At 45.0% G+C, this 14,216-nt stretch overlaps 6 protein-coding genes across 6 annotated transcripts; 1 reads left to right on the forward strand and 5 right to left on the reverse strand.

Moving 5' to 3' along the window:
* Window positions 1-652: 652 nt before the first annotated feature.
* On the reverse strand, window positions 653-3,389 carry I203_107385 (uncharacterized protein; the record flags this gene model as incomplete). Its single annotated transcript, XM_019145467.2, has 14 exons — window positions 653-1,009; window positions 1,095-1,244; window positions 1,312-1,367; window positions 1,455-1,578; window positions 1,663-1,703; window positions 1,782-1,844; window positions 1,952-2,084; window positions 2,162-2,353; window positions 2,515-2,634; window positions 2,746-2,858; window positions 2,944-3,012; window positions 3,111-3,212; window positions 3,288-3,301; window positions 3,376-3,389. 14 exons carry the CDS (start codon window positions 3,387-3,389, stop codon window positions 653-655), a joined length of 1,548 nt encoding a protein of 515 aa, XP_019005286.2.
* A 421-nt stretch (window positions 3,390-3,810) lies between these two features.
* On the reverse strand, window positions 3,811-6,618 carry I203_107386 (transketolase; the record flags this gene model as incomplete). Its single annotated transcript, XM_019145468.1, has 10 exons — window positions 3,811-3,933; window positions 4,003-5,275; window positions 5,346-5,448; window positions 5,501-5,605; window positions 5,689-5,784; window positions 5,863-6,017; window positions 6,090-6,196; window positions 6,258-6,287; window positions 6,360-6,396; window positions 6,581-6,618. The coding sequence occupies 10 exons, from the start codon at window positions 6,616-6,618 to the stop codon at window positions 3,811-3,813; spliced, it is 2,067 nt and encodes a 688-aa protein (XP_019005287.1).
* Window positions 6,619-6,936: 318 nt separating this feature from the next.
* I203_107387 (uncharacterized protein) lies at window positions 6,937-8,606 on the reverse strand (the record flags this gene model as incomplete). The annotated part of the gene is made up of 7 exons (XM_019145469.1): window positions 6,937-7,354; window positions 7,420-7,487; window positions 7,553-7,615; window positions 7,691-7,767; window positions 7,831-7,898; window positions 7,982-8,044; window positions 8,122-8,606. The coding sequence occupies 7 exons, from the start codon at window positions 8,604-8,606 to the stop codon at window positions 6,937-6,939; spliced, it is 1,242 nt and encodes a 413-aa protein (XP_019005288.1).
* Window positions 8,607-9,034: 428 nt separating this feature from the next.
* Window positions 9,035-9,385, reverse strand: I203_107388 (uncharacterized protein; the record flags this gene model as incomplete). The annotated part of the gene is made up of 1 exon (XM_019145470.1): window positions 9,035-9,385. One exon carries the CDS (start codon window positions 9,383-9,385, stop codon window positions 9,035-9,037), a length of 351 nt encoding a protein of 116 aa, XP_019005289.1.
* Window positions 9,386-9,849: 464 nt separating this feature from the next.
* I203_107389 (uncharacterized protein) lies at window positions 9,850-11,730 on the reverse strand (the record flags this gene model as incomplete). Its single annotated transcript, XM_019145471.1, has 7 exons — window positions 9,850-9,997; window positions 10,081-10,223; window positions 10,294-10,945; window positions 11,004-11,142; window positions 11,214-11,342; window positions 11,408-11,431; window positions 11,499-11,730. 7 exons carry the CDS (start codon window positions 11,728-11,730, stop codon window positions 9,850-9,852), a joined length of 1,467 nt encoding a protein of 488 aa, XP_019005290.1.
* Window positions 11,731-12,278: 548 nt separating this feature from the next.
* On the forward strand, window positions 12,279-14,122 carry I203_107390 (uncharacterized protein; the record flags this gene model as incomplete). Its single annotated transcript, XM_019145472.1, has 5 exons — window positions 12,279-12,543; window positions 12,609-12,986; window positions 13,055-13,594; window positions 13,646-13,735; window positions 13,866-14,122. The coding sequence occupies 5 exons, from the start codon at window positions 12,279-12,281 to the stop codon at window positions 14,120-14,122; spliced, it is 1,530 nt and encodes a 509-aa protein (XP_019005291.1).
* Window positions 14,123-14,216: the final 94 nt, after the last annotated feature.

Below are 14,216 nucleotides of genomic sequence, written 5' to 3' on the forward strand. Positions count from 1 at the left end.
TATATCGTGGATACCATTCATGGGCTTTATTTATCTGTTAGAAGGATAAAGAAATCAAACCGAAAGTATCATTGTGGATCAGCCTCTTTATGGACAATTCGACTACTTTTAACTCCACTCAATCATGTCTATCGATTCGAACTCGTCTCGCTTGTCTTCATCACTTTCAATTCATATCTTCATTGATCATAAGGGATATACGAATGATCAAACTTGATTCAGTTCGTTCCATCACATCTTTTTGTTTGTTTCATGTCTTCTATCGTCATCGTCCGACCCATAGACTCCGCGCTTCACACCCGCTCGCTTGAAAACGCTTGAGCCGTGTTTAGTGCGTGTAGCGGGAAGGGCCCGACGATCAAGACGGGAAATCGATAAAAAGGGGGAAATGGGTTGAATAATCGGTCTGGGTTCGTATATTTTGGAGATCATGAGGGTTGTCTGGGATTTGATAAAGGTATAGAAGCAAGGTTATTGATCGGAGGAAAGACTTGGGTATATATCAGTACATAGATACATATGATAAGATATATGCATGCTCAAATACAGGATGATTTTTTTGAGCAGTAAATAGAGTGATGCATAGGTTGACCAATTATTTCTACCTGGTGTTGTACTTTACCTTCTTTTCCGCATATGTTATTGTCATTGCCTAAACCAGATCAACCTCTTGAAGCACCGTATCACCTTCCAACTCGACAATCTCCCAAGCCCTCTTCACATCCTCAAAAGTAGTATTCACACCACCCATAGCCAATCTTATACAGAAAATATTCCTTTCTTTACTATGTAAAACCGTCTGAGTTAAGAAGATATCATATCGACTATCTAACTTTTGATGCAATTTTTGATTCAACAGATTCAACTTATCATCGTCCACTTCCCTGTTGTCCTTGGGATCCTTGAGATGAAGACGGAAAACCAATAAAGATAAATTGGGTGTTGTCACAATTTCGAATTTATTGGATCGTTCGACAATTTCAGTAAGTCTTTGACGATGTTCGATACCCTACGACCGATTCGGTCCCATATTCGATGGATCATCAGCATGGAGTGAAGATGAAGCATTCCGTACAATTGGCTGGATCACTCACCCTCTCAAGATGTTTTTGGAATCCACTAATACCAAAACTCCTAAGGACAAACCATAATTTGATACTTCGGAATCTTCTTCCCAGGGATGGTTGCCAGTTCCTATAATCTATAACTGTACCCGCATCTGCTTCTTTACTTCGAAGGAAGGGCTGAGAAGTGTAGACATTCGGATTCAATCAAAAAGTGACTAAAGCACGGGTACGATATGACACTCACTGGAGTAACATCCAAAGCTTGAGTCAGATCTTTACGATTCTTCACACAGAAGATACCTAAAACGGATCAAAATCGCATGAACAATCCAGTCAACCATCAACCTTCGATATGACTGATGATACTGTGAGTCCCACCCAACTCACTACAATCGAAAGTCGTTAAACCCCATTTATGGAAATTCGTACAAAACGAATCGGCATATTCGTTTACTTCTTTCAATCTGAGTGATTCTCGATATTGAGGTAAGGCATATGCCACACCTGCCCACTACGATCGGACGATCATGCAATATTCAAGTCAGCGTAATTTACCAAAGCGGAGGTCTTTCCTCTCTTCTTGAAGGGAACTTACAGCGGCATCGACGTGAAGGAAAGTAGTCGGGTAGTCTTTCACTGAGATATCGTTCATCAACGATGTCAATTGGGTCATCCGTACTTACTATACCGTCTATTCCTAATGGAATCACTCACGGACTTGACCAATCTCAGCTATCCTATCGACGGCTCCGGTCGAAGTGGTGCCAACAGTAGCGTCTGACGAGCAGAAGGTTAGCTGATAATTTTACAGCTCGACGTAGTGAAAGTGTTCGGAGATTGTGAGTCGTTCACAAAGACTTGGCGAGTGCGCCAACGTCACTCACAAACCAAGAAAGGGACCAGACCTGCTTTTTTGTCTTTCTCAATAGCTTCTCTTACATCCTTCCCTCGGAGGGAATATTGATCTTCGATCGATACAGGTATAGCCCGGAATGGTAATCCGAGCATCAAGGCAGCCTAGATTCGAGGTGGATACCAGACGAACAGAGATCAAGGAATGGATGTAACAGTGTTCTGATGAGAGGTGGACATACCTTTGCACCCAAACTGTGAGTCTGGGTACTACCATAAACGACTAGTTTCTGACCGTATTCCTGCCTGATCTCATCAGGAATTTCTATCTGTCCATTATCTCCAGCTTGAACCCCTGCCTCGAGGGATAGTCGCCTTAGAGCCTTCTCTCGGGCGGCTATAGCTGCTGTGAATGCCGAGTCGGATGCTGAGCCCTGTAAATATGATATCAGTAGGTCAGCTTGACTCATATATCACCTTGATGAGAAGGAGAGGGGGTGGAGGGTTGTAGGCATTGGGTTAGTCGAGATAGACCTCCGCGTTTGATCTCAACTTTCGTAAAGAAGTAGAGAGGCAAGGCGTCCAGATTACTCACCATGATGACACCACCACCTATACCTGAAGAACCCCAAAACTCCTTGGAAAGACCTAACATCCTAGCCGCCCATTCCACTACCACCTGTTCCAGCTCCGTACATGCCGGCGAGCAGATCCACTGTTGAGTACACGATAAAGTATAATCAATATCAGCCATCTTGAACGTATGCCACCTCATGAAAAGGACTTGAAAGTGCAGGAAATACAAATGACCAGCCCATTCACTAACGTTAAATCCTGGATTGGATACACTTGAAGAGAGCAAATCCGCAATCATACATTCGAAAGTCGAATTTGAAGGGAAATAAGCAAAAAATGAAGGCGATTGCCAGTGTGTTATACCTGTTTACATATCATATATTTCCTATCAGCTCATTCACTCTCCTCTATGCCAAGATAAAGAGTACGAGAATTGTGGTCAACTCACCAGGTAAGATCAATTTACCGAAATCTCTTTGGATCTCATCGAACTGTTGTCCATTCTCAGGCGCTTCTCCTACATCACCACTATACTTAGCACCATGGAACTATGCGTTATACCCGATTCATCTCAGATTTGAGGATATGTCAGTAGGCTATTGGTGGAATACTCACTGGGTAATTGATCGATCAAGTAACCAGGTTGAACCTGTGCTTTGACAGGTACGTTCGATATGTTCGAATAGTAATCGCATATCTGATCTATAGCGGCGTAGCCTATTACCATTCCAGAGTTGAGTCAGTACGAGAAAGACCTATCGAGAGAGACACGATGGAGCGAAATGGACTGACCCGCTTTTCTGAACCTGCCAATTAGAGATGATGGCCGAAGAACGATTAGCTAGGATCATCAGAGTGATCGTGATCGAGGATATCTCACTGTTCAATGTCCATGATTGCACTTTATACACTATACACAACGAGCTTGGGCTAACAAGAGAAATGAAGGAAAGACGAATCATATATAACGACCTAGATAAATGCAGCATGTGCTGTGACATCGGATATTGCCGGTTCATGGTCGATCTCCTCGGACGGGGAGGGACAGCTCAACAAATCATACACAAGTCATACACGAGGTACATGTCAATTCTCATGCCGTCAATTCACGATCTGAAAGAAACAGAGGGAATGCGTGAACCTGTGCATTATCGTCGGGTCAAGCACCAAACGCAACCACTATAAACAGATGAAAATTCAAAAAAGTAATGTCGAAAATAGAAAGCAATGTGTTCTAATTGTACTGGATTAAAATCCCTTCATTATCCTCAATTCCAAAGCACGTCTATCCAATCCACACTCTACGCTCTACACTCTACTCATCAGAGATATCGTCCAAAGCAGAGATCAAAGGTGAGAATACGGGTTGACCACGCTTCTTGTAGAAGGCGACGACCTTTTCGGCTCTCTTGGCGATACCTTCTGGGGTCAAGTCGAACTATGGTCATGAAAATCATCAGTCAGCATCATCCGATACCCAGTGATAAGAACGGGGAGGGACACTCACCTTCTTGTAAACTTGGTCGTATGGACCTGAAGCACCCCAAGCTTTGAGACCGAAGTGGTCGTGAGAGTATTGACCCCAACCGAAGGTGGAGTAAGCCTCTACGGAGAGGATAGGGGCACCTGAAGGTAAAACGGACAACTTGTATTCCCTAGATTGAGTCTCGAAGACTTCGAAGCATGGTAAAGATACCAATCGAGCTTTGATACCCTTTGATTTCAATTGTCCTACAGCTTCAAGACATAATGGGACTTCTGAACCGGTTGAAACCAAGGTGACGTCGGCATTTTCAACTTCTTCCAAGACGTAACCACCCTTGGCGGCCTTTTCGATGGATGAGTTGGCAAGTTGAGGCAAGTTTTGTCTGGAGAAGGCGAGGACCGAAGGAGTGTGTTGAGAAAGGATAGAAACGAGGTAAGAAGCCGAAGTTTCGTTACCGTCAGCTGGTCTCCAGAAAGCAAGGTTGGGGACAGCTCGCAACCAGGCAGCAGTCTCGACAGGTTGGTGGGTCGGTCCATCTTCACCGAGACCGATGGAATCGTGAGTGGCAACTTGGAGCACTCGAAGGTGAGAAAGAGCGGAAAGTCTGACGGCACCGGCGGCGTAAGAAACGAAGTTGAGGAAAGTAGCTCCGAATGGGATAAGACCACCGTAAGCAGCGATACCGTTACAGATGGCGGCCATACCGTGCTCTCGGACACCGAATCGGAAGTATCGACCGGCGTATGAACCGAGACCAGTGGAAGGGTGTTGGAAATCCTCGGCGTTCTTCCATCGGGTCAAGTTGGAACCGGTCAAATCAGCTGAACCACCGACGAGTTCAGGGAGGACCTCAGCGAGCTTGCTGATGGTGGTTTCGGAAAGTTTTCGAGAACCGACAGCAGCGTCAGAGGTAGTGTAAGTAGGGAGAGCTTTTTCCCATCCTTCAGGAAGTCGGCCTTCAACTCGTCGGGTAAGCTCGGAAGCTTCCTTGGGGTACTTCTCGGAGTATTGCTTGAAGAGAGCGTTCCAGTCAGCTTCAGCCTTGGCACCCTTCTCAGCAGCGGCGTTGTAGATGTCGTAAGTTTCTTGAGGGACAGCGAAAGTTTCCTCAGGGTTGAAGCCGAACTTCTTCTTCAGTTGAGTGATATCATCCTTCTTGAGGGGAGCACCATGGACATCGTGGCCACCTTGTTTGAGGGAGCCGAAACCGATGGTGGTCTTGAGGTTGATGATGGTGGGTTGGTCTTTGGTCTTTTGAGCTTCCTTGAGAGCAGCTTCGATAGCGGCAACATCGCTGGAGGGAGAAGAGGGTGAAATTAGCTGAATGCGCTGATTGAAGCGGACGAACTTTCTTGACTACTCACTCGTCACCCTTTTCTACGTGGAGAACTTCCCATCCGTAAGATTTGAACCTAGCCTCAACATCCTCAGTGAAAGACACAGCGGTGTCACCATCAATGGTGATCTCTGCAGTCTAAGTCAGCGATATTGGTGTAGCTGTGAAGGTCGATCTACTCACTGTTGTCATCGTAGATGGCAATCAAGTTACCCAATTTCAAGTGACCAGCGAGGGAACAAGCTTCTGAAGCGACACCTTCCTGGAGACATCCATCACCGGTGAACACTGTGGGATGACGTCAGTTCAGTCAAATCTCGCTTAGATAACCTCTTTTTTGGCTAAATCAGAATATTTTCAAGACGACTTACCGTAGGTGTAGTTGTCAATGAGGGAAAAGTTGTCCTTGTTGAAGACGGCACCCATGTGGGCTTGGGCGATGGCGAGACCAACGGCGTTGGAAATACCTGATAGGCTCAAAGTCAGCTCGAGCTCATGTAGTGTAGTTCTTGATGATCTTGAAAATCCGAAACGTGCAGGCTCACCTTGACCAAGAGGACCAGTGGTGACTTCGATACCATCAGTGACACCTAATTCAGGGTGACCAGGGGTGATAGAGTCAATTTGTCTGAACGCCTTGAGGTCGTCCATAGATACCTTGTATCCAGCAAGGTGGAGGAGGATATACTGAAGGGCACAACTGTGCGGCAAATGAGAGTGTTGATCAGCTCAGCACGGATATGAAGCAGATGAGAATAGATGCAGGACTCACGCATGTCCGTTGGAGAGAACGAATCGATCCCTGTTGATCCATTTGGAGTTCTTGGAGTTGAATCTCATGAATCGACTGAAAAGAACGTGGGCAACAGGAGCCATACCCTGCCATTGAAGAATCAGCCATGCACGCGAGTATGAGTGTAATGCTCGAAGAAGTACTTACCATAGGAGCACCAGGGTGACCGGAGTTGGCCTAAAGGATGAAAGTTAGCAATAAACGTGTAAGCTTTGATTCGTTTCTGATCACTGATACGTGATTACTGACCTTGCCGACTACATCGGCAGCGAGGGCTCGGATGGTGCTGAGAAGGTAGATTATGTCAGCGAGAAGTACTAGATAGGATGTCGGAGACCTGGCATGGCATGGAAATTAAAGAGGTATTGCAGGTTCGTCGGTTCCTCTCGACAACAATCCCCCCTCTTGACCAACAAGTCCCCACGGGATACTTGTGACGTATCCCCTGACACGAAGAAAGGATCACTCACTTGATAGCAACTTGGTCGTTTTGAGTGAATCCAGACATGTTGCTACGAGTCAATATGTTTTTGTAAGAGGGATAAGGATGGGATGAAGAACAGAAGAAGAATGAAGAAAGGAGAAGAAGGAGAAGGAAGTAAAAAGTTGGAATATCGTTTTTGGGGGGGAGTGAGTGCCATGACCCATGTATGATCTAATTTCAGGGAAAAAGTCCGTTGCCTACCGTTGCCATTTAAATCCGTTTTCAACAAGGCCGGCCCGACTTGCCGCAATCCTAACTCACAGCGCAGCTGCTCCTCTTGACGCATGTGGCACCCACCCACCAGATAGGCCATTCATATTGCTCAAGCATGTATGTGCGAAACTACCAACTATCTCTATACCTTCTTCTCCTTCGACGTTTCGTGTCATACCGTCGTCTTTCATCCTCCTTATCCCTATGTCTGTCCCTATATCTATAGCTATCATCCCTTCTCTTCCTCCTTCTACTTCTCCACCTACTCAACGTTCCTTCTCTTTGCATTCCATCGTCCCTACTTCCAAACAAAGCTCGTGCAGCCCTTTTGGTCCTGGATCTCCTTACTTTTCTTGATCTTTTCTTTTTCTCCGTCTTCTCTGAATGATCATCATCTGCCAGAGCCTCATCGAAATCTTCCAGATCTTTCCAATATCTCACTAGTTGAGATTGTCGTTTCATATGAAAGTAGAACGGAGGAATGGACGATAAGAGGAATGTTATTAACAATAAAATTGTACAAATCCCCGTTACTGTTAGTGCTTGACTATGTAAGAGTATATCAGCGAATGTAGACTTATCTAATTGTACAAACGATAGAGACAGACTCACCCTGATAATACTCTGTGATCCTGCAGATTGTTCTTTACGCTTGTTTTCAATATTCTATCTATGATATACTGTATTTGGACATGTGTCTCAGCTGCAAAAACGAGTGGTCACGTATCTCTCTCATAGGACTTACAGCGATCAAGCAGAGTGTACAAGCAGTCAATAAAGTTCCATGTTCGAACCAACCACTCTGTACCTGTGACATCGAGTAAAATCCAATATATCGATCAAGTCAGTTTTGAGGTTTTGGTTGCTAAAGCAGACTACTCACCATAGGCTGCCTGGCACGTATTATCCTAAAAGTGGTTATCGAAATGGGTATTATAGCAATCATTGCTGTCACCATCGCTACATCGGTGAAACAGTTGTGATTGAGCTGAAAGTAGCAATGTCGTTAGGAAAGTAGCTCACCAATTCCATGTATGATCAATCCATGAGTTAAGAGAAAATTGAAATCATCACCTGAAGGAGCACTTGATCTGAACGATGTCAATTTAGATTGTACCGTATTTTCCCATTCATGAGTATCATCCTCTTCTTCCGATCCTCCGGAATCACTCACCTTGACTCTTCGCCTAATAGCTCATCCAGGTCGAATAACATGTTTTCACCTGAACAGATGATCCTGTTGCCTCATATTAGTGAGCACGAATGTTCTGCGTGATATCCTCTCATCGAATGTACACATGAACTTGCACTCACTCAGTCTTTGGAATATCCTGCAAACACCACCCCCACATATTAACAGTCAACCAACCTCCATCTTTCACCTCTCCTTCTTCTTCATCGTCATCTTCCTCATCCTTATGATCATCTTCTATTTGCTGTCTTTCAGTCGGTAGATTCAATACATTATCACTTATCCCCTTAGCCTTACTTTCCACCAAATCCCATTCGTTACTTGGTAAATGTACTTTGACGACTGACCAGGTATTCCTCCAAAGTGGATTCGAACAAGTGAGTAAGTAAAGTAAAGTGACCGATACGAACCAACAAACAATTATACCGACCCTCCATCCGATTAACTTCTTCTTGGATATCTTAGGGTTCTTTATTATAGGTATCTGATTAGTTGCTGAGGTCGTGGATCGACTCAAGGTAGGGTTTTGCTTGATCAATCCTATATTTGATTCTTCGTCTGACGTGCGGGATCGTATGTGACGCTTTTGACGTGGATGGGATGGCATTATGTTTTGATTTTGATATGAACACGCGGGATAATCATTTTTCTTCTTTTAATCATTTTTCTTCTTTGAGGTTTAGCTTATTGATTGTGATTCCGGATTTGATGAGAGGGGTTGGTAAGCGATCAATGAGTGAGGGATCATGTATCATTGATCATTGAGTTAATCATGGAAAGAGTTAGCATACACAATAACATGTCAAACAGCCGACATCAAAGGGAGGTCATATGTAAAAGGGTCATGTACGGAGAAAGGATCGACATGATGTGCATTACAATATGTAAAAGTGTAGATATAATATGAGGCCTGCACAGAATATGAAAATAATTGGTTAGCATCGTATGAAAACATCTACATATCACTACTCCTGAAGGTTTGATGGATTTCTATCGACTCACAATGATCAATCGTCTAGATCAATTGGCCTTCACTCAAGGAGAAGCTTCAGCTCCCTCTCCACCACCCGCCGTAATCGGCTGAGCATGTTCCACCACCAACTTAGGTCCTTTGAACATCCTATTCACCTCTGCAGCTCTCTTAATCACCTCCAACTCCTTTTTCTGCTCTTCGAACCATTTTGACAACTCCGTTGGATCTAGCTGCTTAGCTTGCACCGACTCTGTTCCAGGTGCAGGAATGAGCGATTGAAGGACAGGTTTGAATGTCTGGTGAGAGCGTCGAAGGAAGTATTGGTTAAAGTTGTATGAGGTGAATCGGGATGAAACTGTTTGGAAGGAGTGATAGAGCGATTGGATTTCGGAGACGGTTGGTGCGGGAGGCATCCTGGGTGGTTGATTATACAGGTCTAGGTCAGGTATTATATAGGAAGGTTGGTCAAACGCTTACTTGGTATGGTGTGACTTGGGTTATTACAGTGTTTAATAAGCTATAAGGATCTGTCAGTGATTGGAAAGAGAAGAAAAACAACATCGATCATCATCATCATCATGACGGAGTTCACCCAAATAGCGGCGAATTGGCTTATTTGATAGGTGATCTTAAGGATGATTACAGAAATCGATTAGCGGGATCAAATCCCCGATTAGAAAAACCTCCTTATGATGCTAACCCCGATCAAGTTACAATCCGGATGCATTGCACGTTCAAACTACAAAGAAAGACCCAGTCCGAATCACTCTAACTAATCCATCTATGTTACCTACAAGATATTCAATACGCCCTAACCGAGATATATAATAGATATGCGTGTACTTATGTCCCCTCATCGAGGCTTCGAGCAAATTGCTTAACCTCTCAACTCATGATTCTTTCCACCTTCCTCTTGATCGTAATCGATCGGTCTGTTCGCAGCGTCCTCTCTCCAAGTTGGGACTTTCTGGATGATCGCAATGGTGAATGGGATACAGAACCCAGCAAGACCAAAGTTGATAGCACTAGAGATACGCACAGACACGTCAATTTTGAGTACACAACGACGTAGACCAATATATATATATATATATATATATTGACTTACAGAGGGATCATCTTGGTTTTGACGTTCGAGTTGATACCGTATGATACAGCTTGACCGACAGCCTCAACACATCTGAAGACACCTCCCGTTCGAGCATTGCCTTGAACATCCGCGGTGAAACATGAGATCAACCAATAAATGTACTATTCAAACGGCCTTTAGTCAGCTCGATCCCCCCTTATACGCTTGCGACAGCATGTAATGTAGACTTACAGTTTGACAGAGGTATCCACAAATTTGCATAATGTAAAAAGGGATATAAGCGTTAGCCCATCCAGAAGAGTTCCAATCGTATTTTGGCGCTTTTGACATTTTCATAAACTTGGTTTGGTTCACGATCAACCACGCGAAACAAGCCATGGAGGGAATCATGAATACCGCGAAACCAATTTGAGCTCTAAGTCGTTGACTCCATCTTCGATTGTCCAAGAAGAATCTACCGAAGATCGAAGTGAAGACGATGATTCCAGAGGGAACAATGAAACTTGACAATGCTCTGGCTCGGACGGTGAAGTAGTTGGTCAAGTAGGTACTGAGCACTCCGCCGTAGAAGTAAGAATAGAAACCAATAGGGGCAAGCAAAAGCATTTGTTTGGACATGAGACATTGCCAAAGTAAGAGGAATTCAGTCTTCCAAGGTTGTTTAGCAGCGAGTAAGATTGGTACACCGTCGGATCGTCTGACCTTGTGAGGAGGTGAGATCAAGAATGAAATTGGGAAACCAACAGCTTCGATAGCTACGAAAATGAGGTAGGTCGAAGTGGCGATAGCACCCGCAGCGGCGGCTTTGGCATTTCGAGCGAGGGAGATTGAACCTCCAACAAGTTGACCAAGGTTTCGTGCACCGACCCAAATGGCGAGGTACCTATTCGAATTATCAGCGGTGGGTCCTCTATATATGGAGAAAGTATTAATGTACTCACTTTCCTCTTCGTCCTTCTTCAGGATAGGACAGGATGATAGCTGCTTCGGCGACATACCAGAATCCGAAACCGGCACCGTAAAGAAATCGTCCGAAAATCAAGTACCATTGTACGCCGTATTTACTGTTGACGTAGTACGCTAGAGGACAAGGTCAGCCAGATTCCATGTCTATGCCCACACAAGGAGAGTGTATAGGGCGAGCAACTCACCAGATCCATTGATAGCGAAGGTAGAAGCACCAACGATCAACATCAACTTGATACCCATTCGAGAAGCCAAAGGACCACCCAGAAGGGAGATCACGGCCACAGCGCAGTACGAGGCACATTGTGCGGCGTCTAATCGGACCGAAAATCAGCTTGGAATCCGAGTTTCAAGGCAAGTGGTGAAGTTTCCAACTTACTGACTGTGTATGGGGTAGCTTGACCTGGGCAACCGCGTCATTATAGTCAGCACCTCATTAATCCCACAGGCAGTCTCACCAAGTGACTTACCACCTCCACCAAGACCAGAGATAGCATCTGCCATGGCTGGTCCACAGAAGGCCAAGGCCGATACGACACAGATCTGGAAGAGGGAGCTTCGGTAAATGGAATCCCATCTTGATTTCGCAGCGGCAGGGGTGGGTACGACTTGTACTTCGGTAGTAGCGTCCATACCAGGTAAATGGGCTTGGGCAGGTACCTCTGCCACTATGGACTTTCGGTCTTCTTCGTATGTCGCCATTATGAGATAAGGTTGATCACTTGTCTTCCTTAGCTTGAGCGTTGAGCGTGATTTGTTGGATAAGAAAGGGAAGAATAATTCATCGATGAATAAACGGTCTCCTTCATATACCCATGACTCGTCCAATTGGGAGATAACGAACGCATGAAACCCGGTGCCCTTACTCGCCAGATCGAGATCCCTAAGAGATAAAGTCAGGTGACCAATCGAATATCCACAAGAATTAACCGACGTTAGCTCACTAGCGAAACTCTCGTAATACTTGAGACGCAGAGGCGACGGCAAAATTGAAAGTGGTATGAATTGCCAATAAGGATTCATGTCTACGCGTTTGGGGGTTAATTTCGGGAAAAAACCCCAAGTAGTCGATCCTATGGTCGGGTTAAGTCCCACTTTCGTCGATTAATTGGTTAATTGGGAAAGTTAACGTTATATGCTCGGTGTAACCCGATAACATAACTAACTACCTTCCCTTCTGCAGTACCTGACTTACTTCAAAGTACAATCTTTACTTTGACTGTCCTTAGCAACACAAATTTGTCAACAAAATGTCTGAAGAGAAGAACAACCCCTTGTTACCCGTCAAAAATCGATTAGAGTCGTTCTGGCTTTCAGAGAGAGATCCAGTACTTCAAAATGCCAGGACGACGGCTGAACTACCTCGAAATGCCGATGTGGTGATCGTAGGATCAGGCCTGACAGGTGCTTTGATAGCTTATCATCTGTATAATGAGGCGGACAAGTTGGGGAGACGAATCAATGTGGTGATGCTCGAGGCGGATGAAGTGTGCAGTGGAGCAACAGCAAGAAATGGTTAGTTTCTCCTTGCTTTTCGCGATTATCGCCCATGATAAGGAGCTCATGTGATCAGTTTGTAGGTGGTCACTGCAAACCCATTCCATTTATCGGATTCCGAGCCGAAGCCGCTAAGCACGGTCAGAAAGTTGCCAACCACCTTCTCACATTCGAAGCAGCCGCACTGAAACAATATGCCGATCTTGTTCAGAAAGAAGATATCGATTGCGATATGCATGTCACTCGAGCATTCGATGTGTGTTTCAAGCCAGAAGATGGTGCGGCAGCTAAGAAAGATTACGAAGCCAGGAGAGCTGCGTTCCCCAGGGACGTCGCCGGTCAAGATATCCGAAGTGTTGGTGATCCAAAAGAACTGGAACTGTTGACTGGTATTAAAGGAGGTCATTTTGGTGCCAGTTATCCCGCTGGACACCTATGGCCTTATAAGCTTGCGACTTCATGTGAGTCCTGCTTAACGATACTTTCTTCCACAATGCAGCTCCGACTGATGTGTGTGTTACAAATACAGTGATACATATCGCCATCAACAAAGGCTTGAATCTCCAAACGCATACTCCCGTATTGTCCATGAAAAAATCCGAGGTCTACTCAGGTCAATGGGAAGTAGTGACGCCCAGAGGATCCATCACTACTTCTCAAGTCATAGTAGCCTCCAACGCATACACTTCAGGCTTCCTCCCCGAATTCAAGGAGCTTATCTTCCCTGTACGAGGTACAGCATGTTCGATCACTCCCGCCCCCTCGCACTCGCATGGTGCTCACCCAGGTCCAATCAAGTACAGTTATGGTTTCAGGCATGGAGCAGGAGATGTGGATTATATGATTCCCCGACAAGGTAGAGGTAGGATCCCAGGAGTGGGAGATAGAAGTATAATTCTGGGAGGAGCCAAGAGTCGTTTCTTGGGTGATCTATCGCAGTGGTACAACAACAAACAAGATGATCAGTATATGCCCGGTGCGAAGGAATACTTCGAAGGGTTCATGAAGAAGTACTTCGTTGGTTGGAATGGTAACGAACATGGAAATGTGGATAGGGTATGGTCGGGTAGTAAGTGGAACTCTTATTCAAGCGAAAAACAATATAGCTAATAATCTACAGTTTTGGGATACTCTTCCGATCTCCTCCCATATGTTGGTGAAGTACCGGACAAACCCGGAGTGTTTGTGTGTGCCGGTTTCACAGGACATGGTAGGTCTACTGTATCTCACCTCCCGCGCAAGCTGCGGGTCCACCCACACACAAACACACCCACACACATTCATACAAACACATCTCCTGAATGTCGCATCGTGAAACACTGGCTGACGAGGTATCGCAGGTATGCCTCGAATCCCAGGATGTACCGCCGCGATATCTTCGCTAGTGATCTCGAGAATCAAGAACGGATTCATCACCTCAACAGCCCAAAAGGCTTTCGAAGATTCTTTACCCCAGCCATACTGGTTGACGCAAGAACGATATACCTCGAGAGTCAATCTGATTCAGAATATGATGAACGGAGATAAGACGAAGGGATCATTGCAAAATTCGGATGAAGCTGTCATGGCTGGTAAAGCCGTAAGAGCCAAGTTGTAGTTTAAATACATGAGAGATTCATAGTAGTTGTACAATTTCATATGGAACATCAATAACATAGATATATATGGTATGCATTCAATGGTTTTCGCTT

The sequence above is a fragment of the Kwoniella mangroviensis genome, chromosome 2, assembly GCF_000507465.2.
Source record: "Kwoniella mangroviensis CBS 8507 chromosome 2, whole genome shotgun sequence".
Lineage (NCBI taxonomy): Eukaryota > Fungi > Basidiomycota > Tremellomycetes > Tremellales > Cryptococcaceae > Kwoniella > Kwoniella mangrovensis.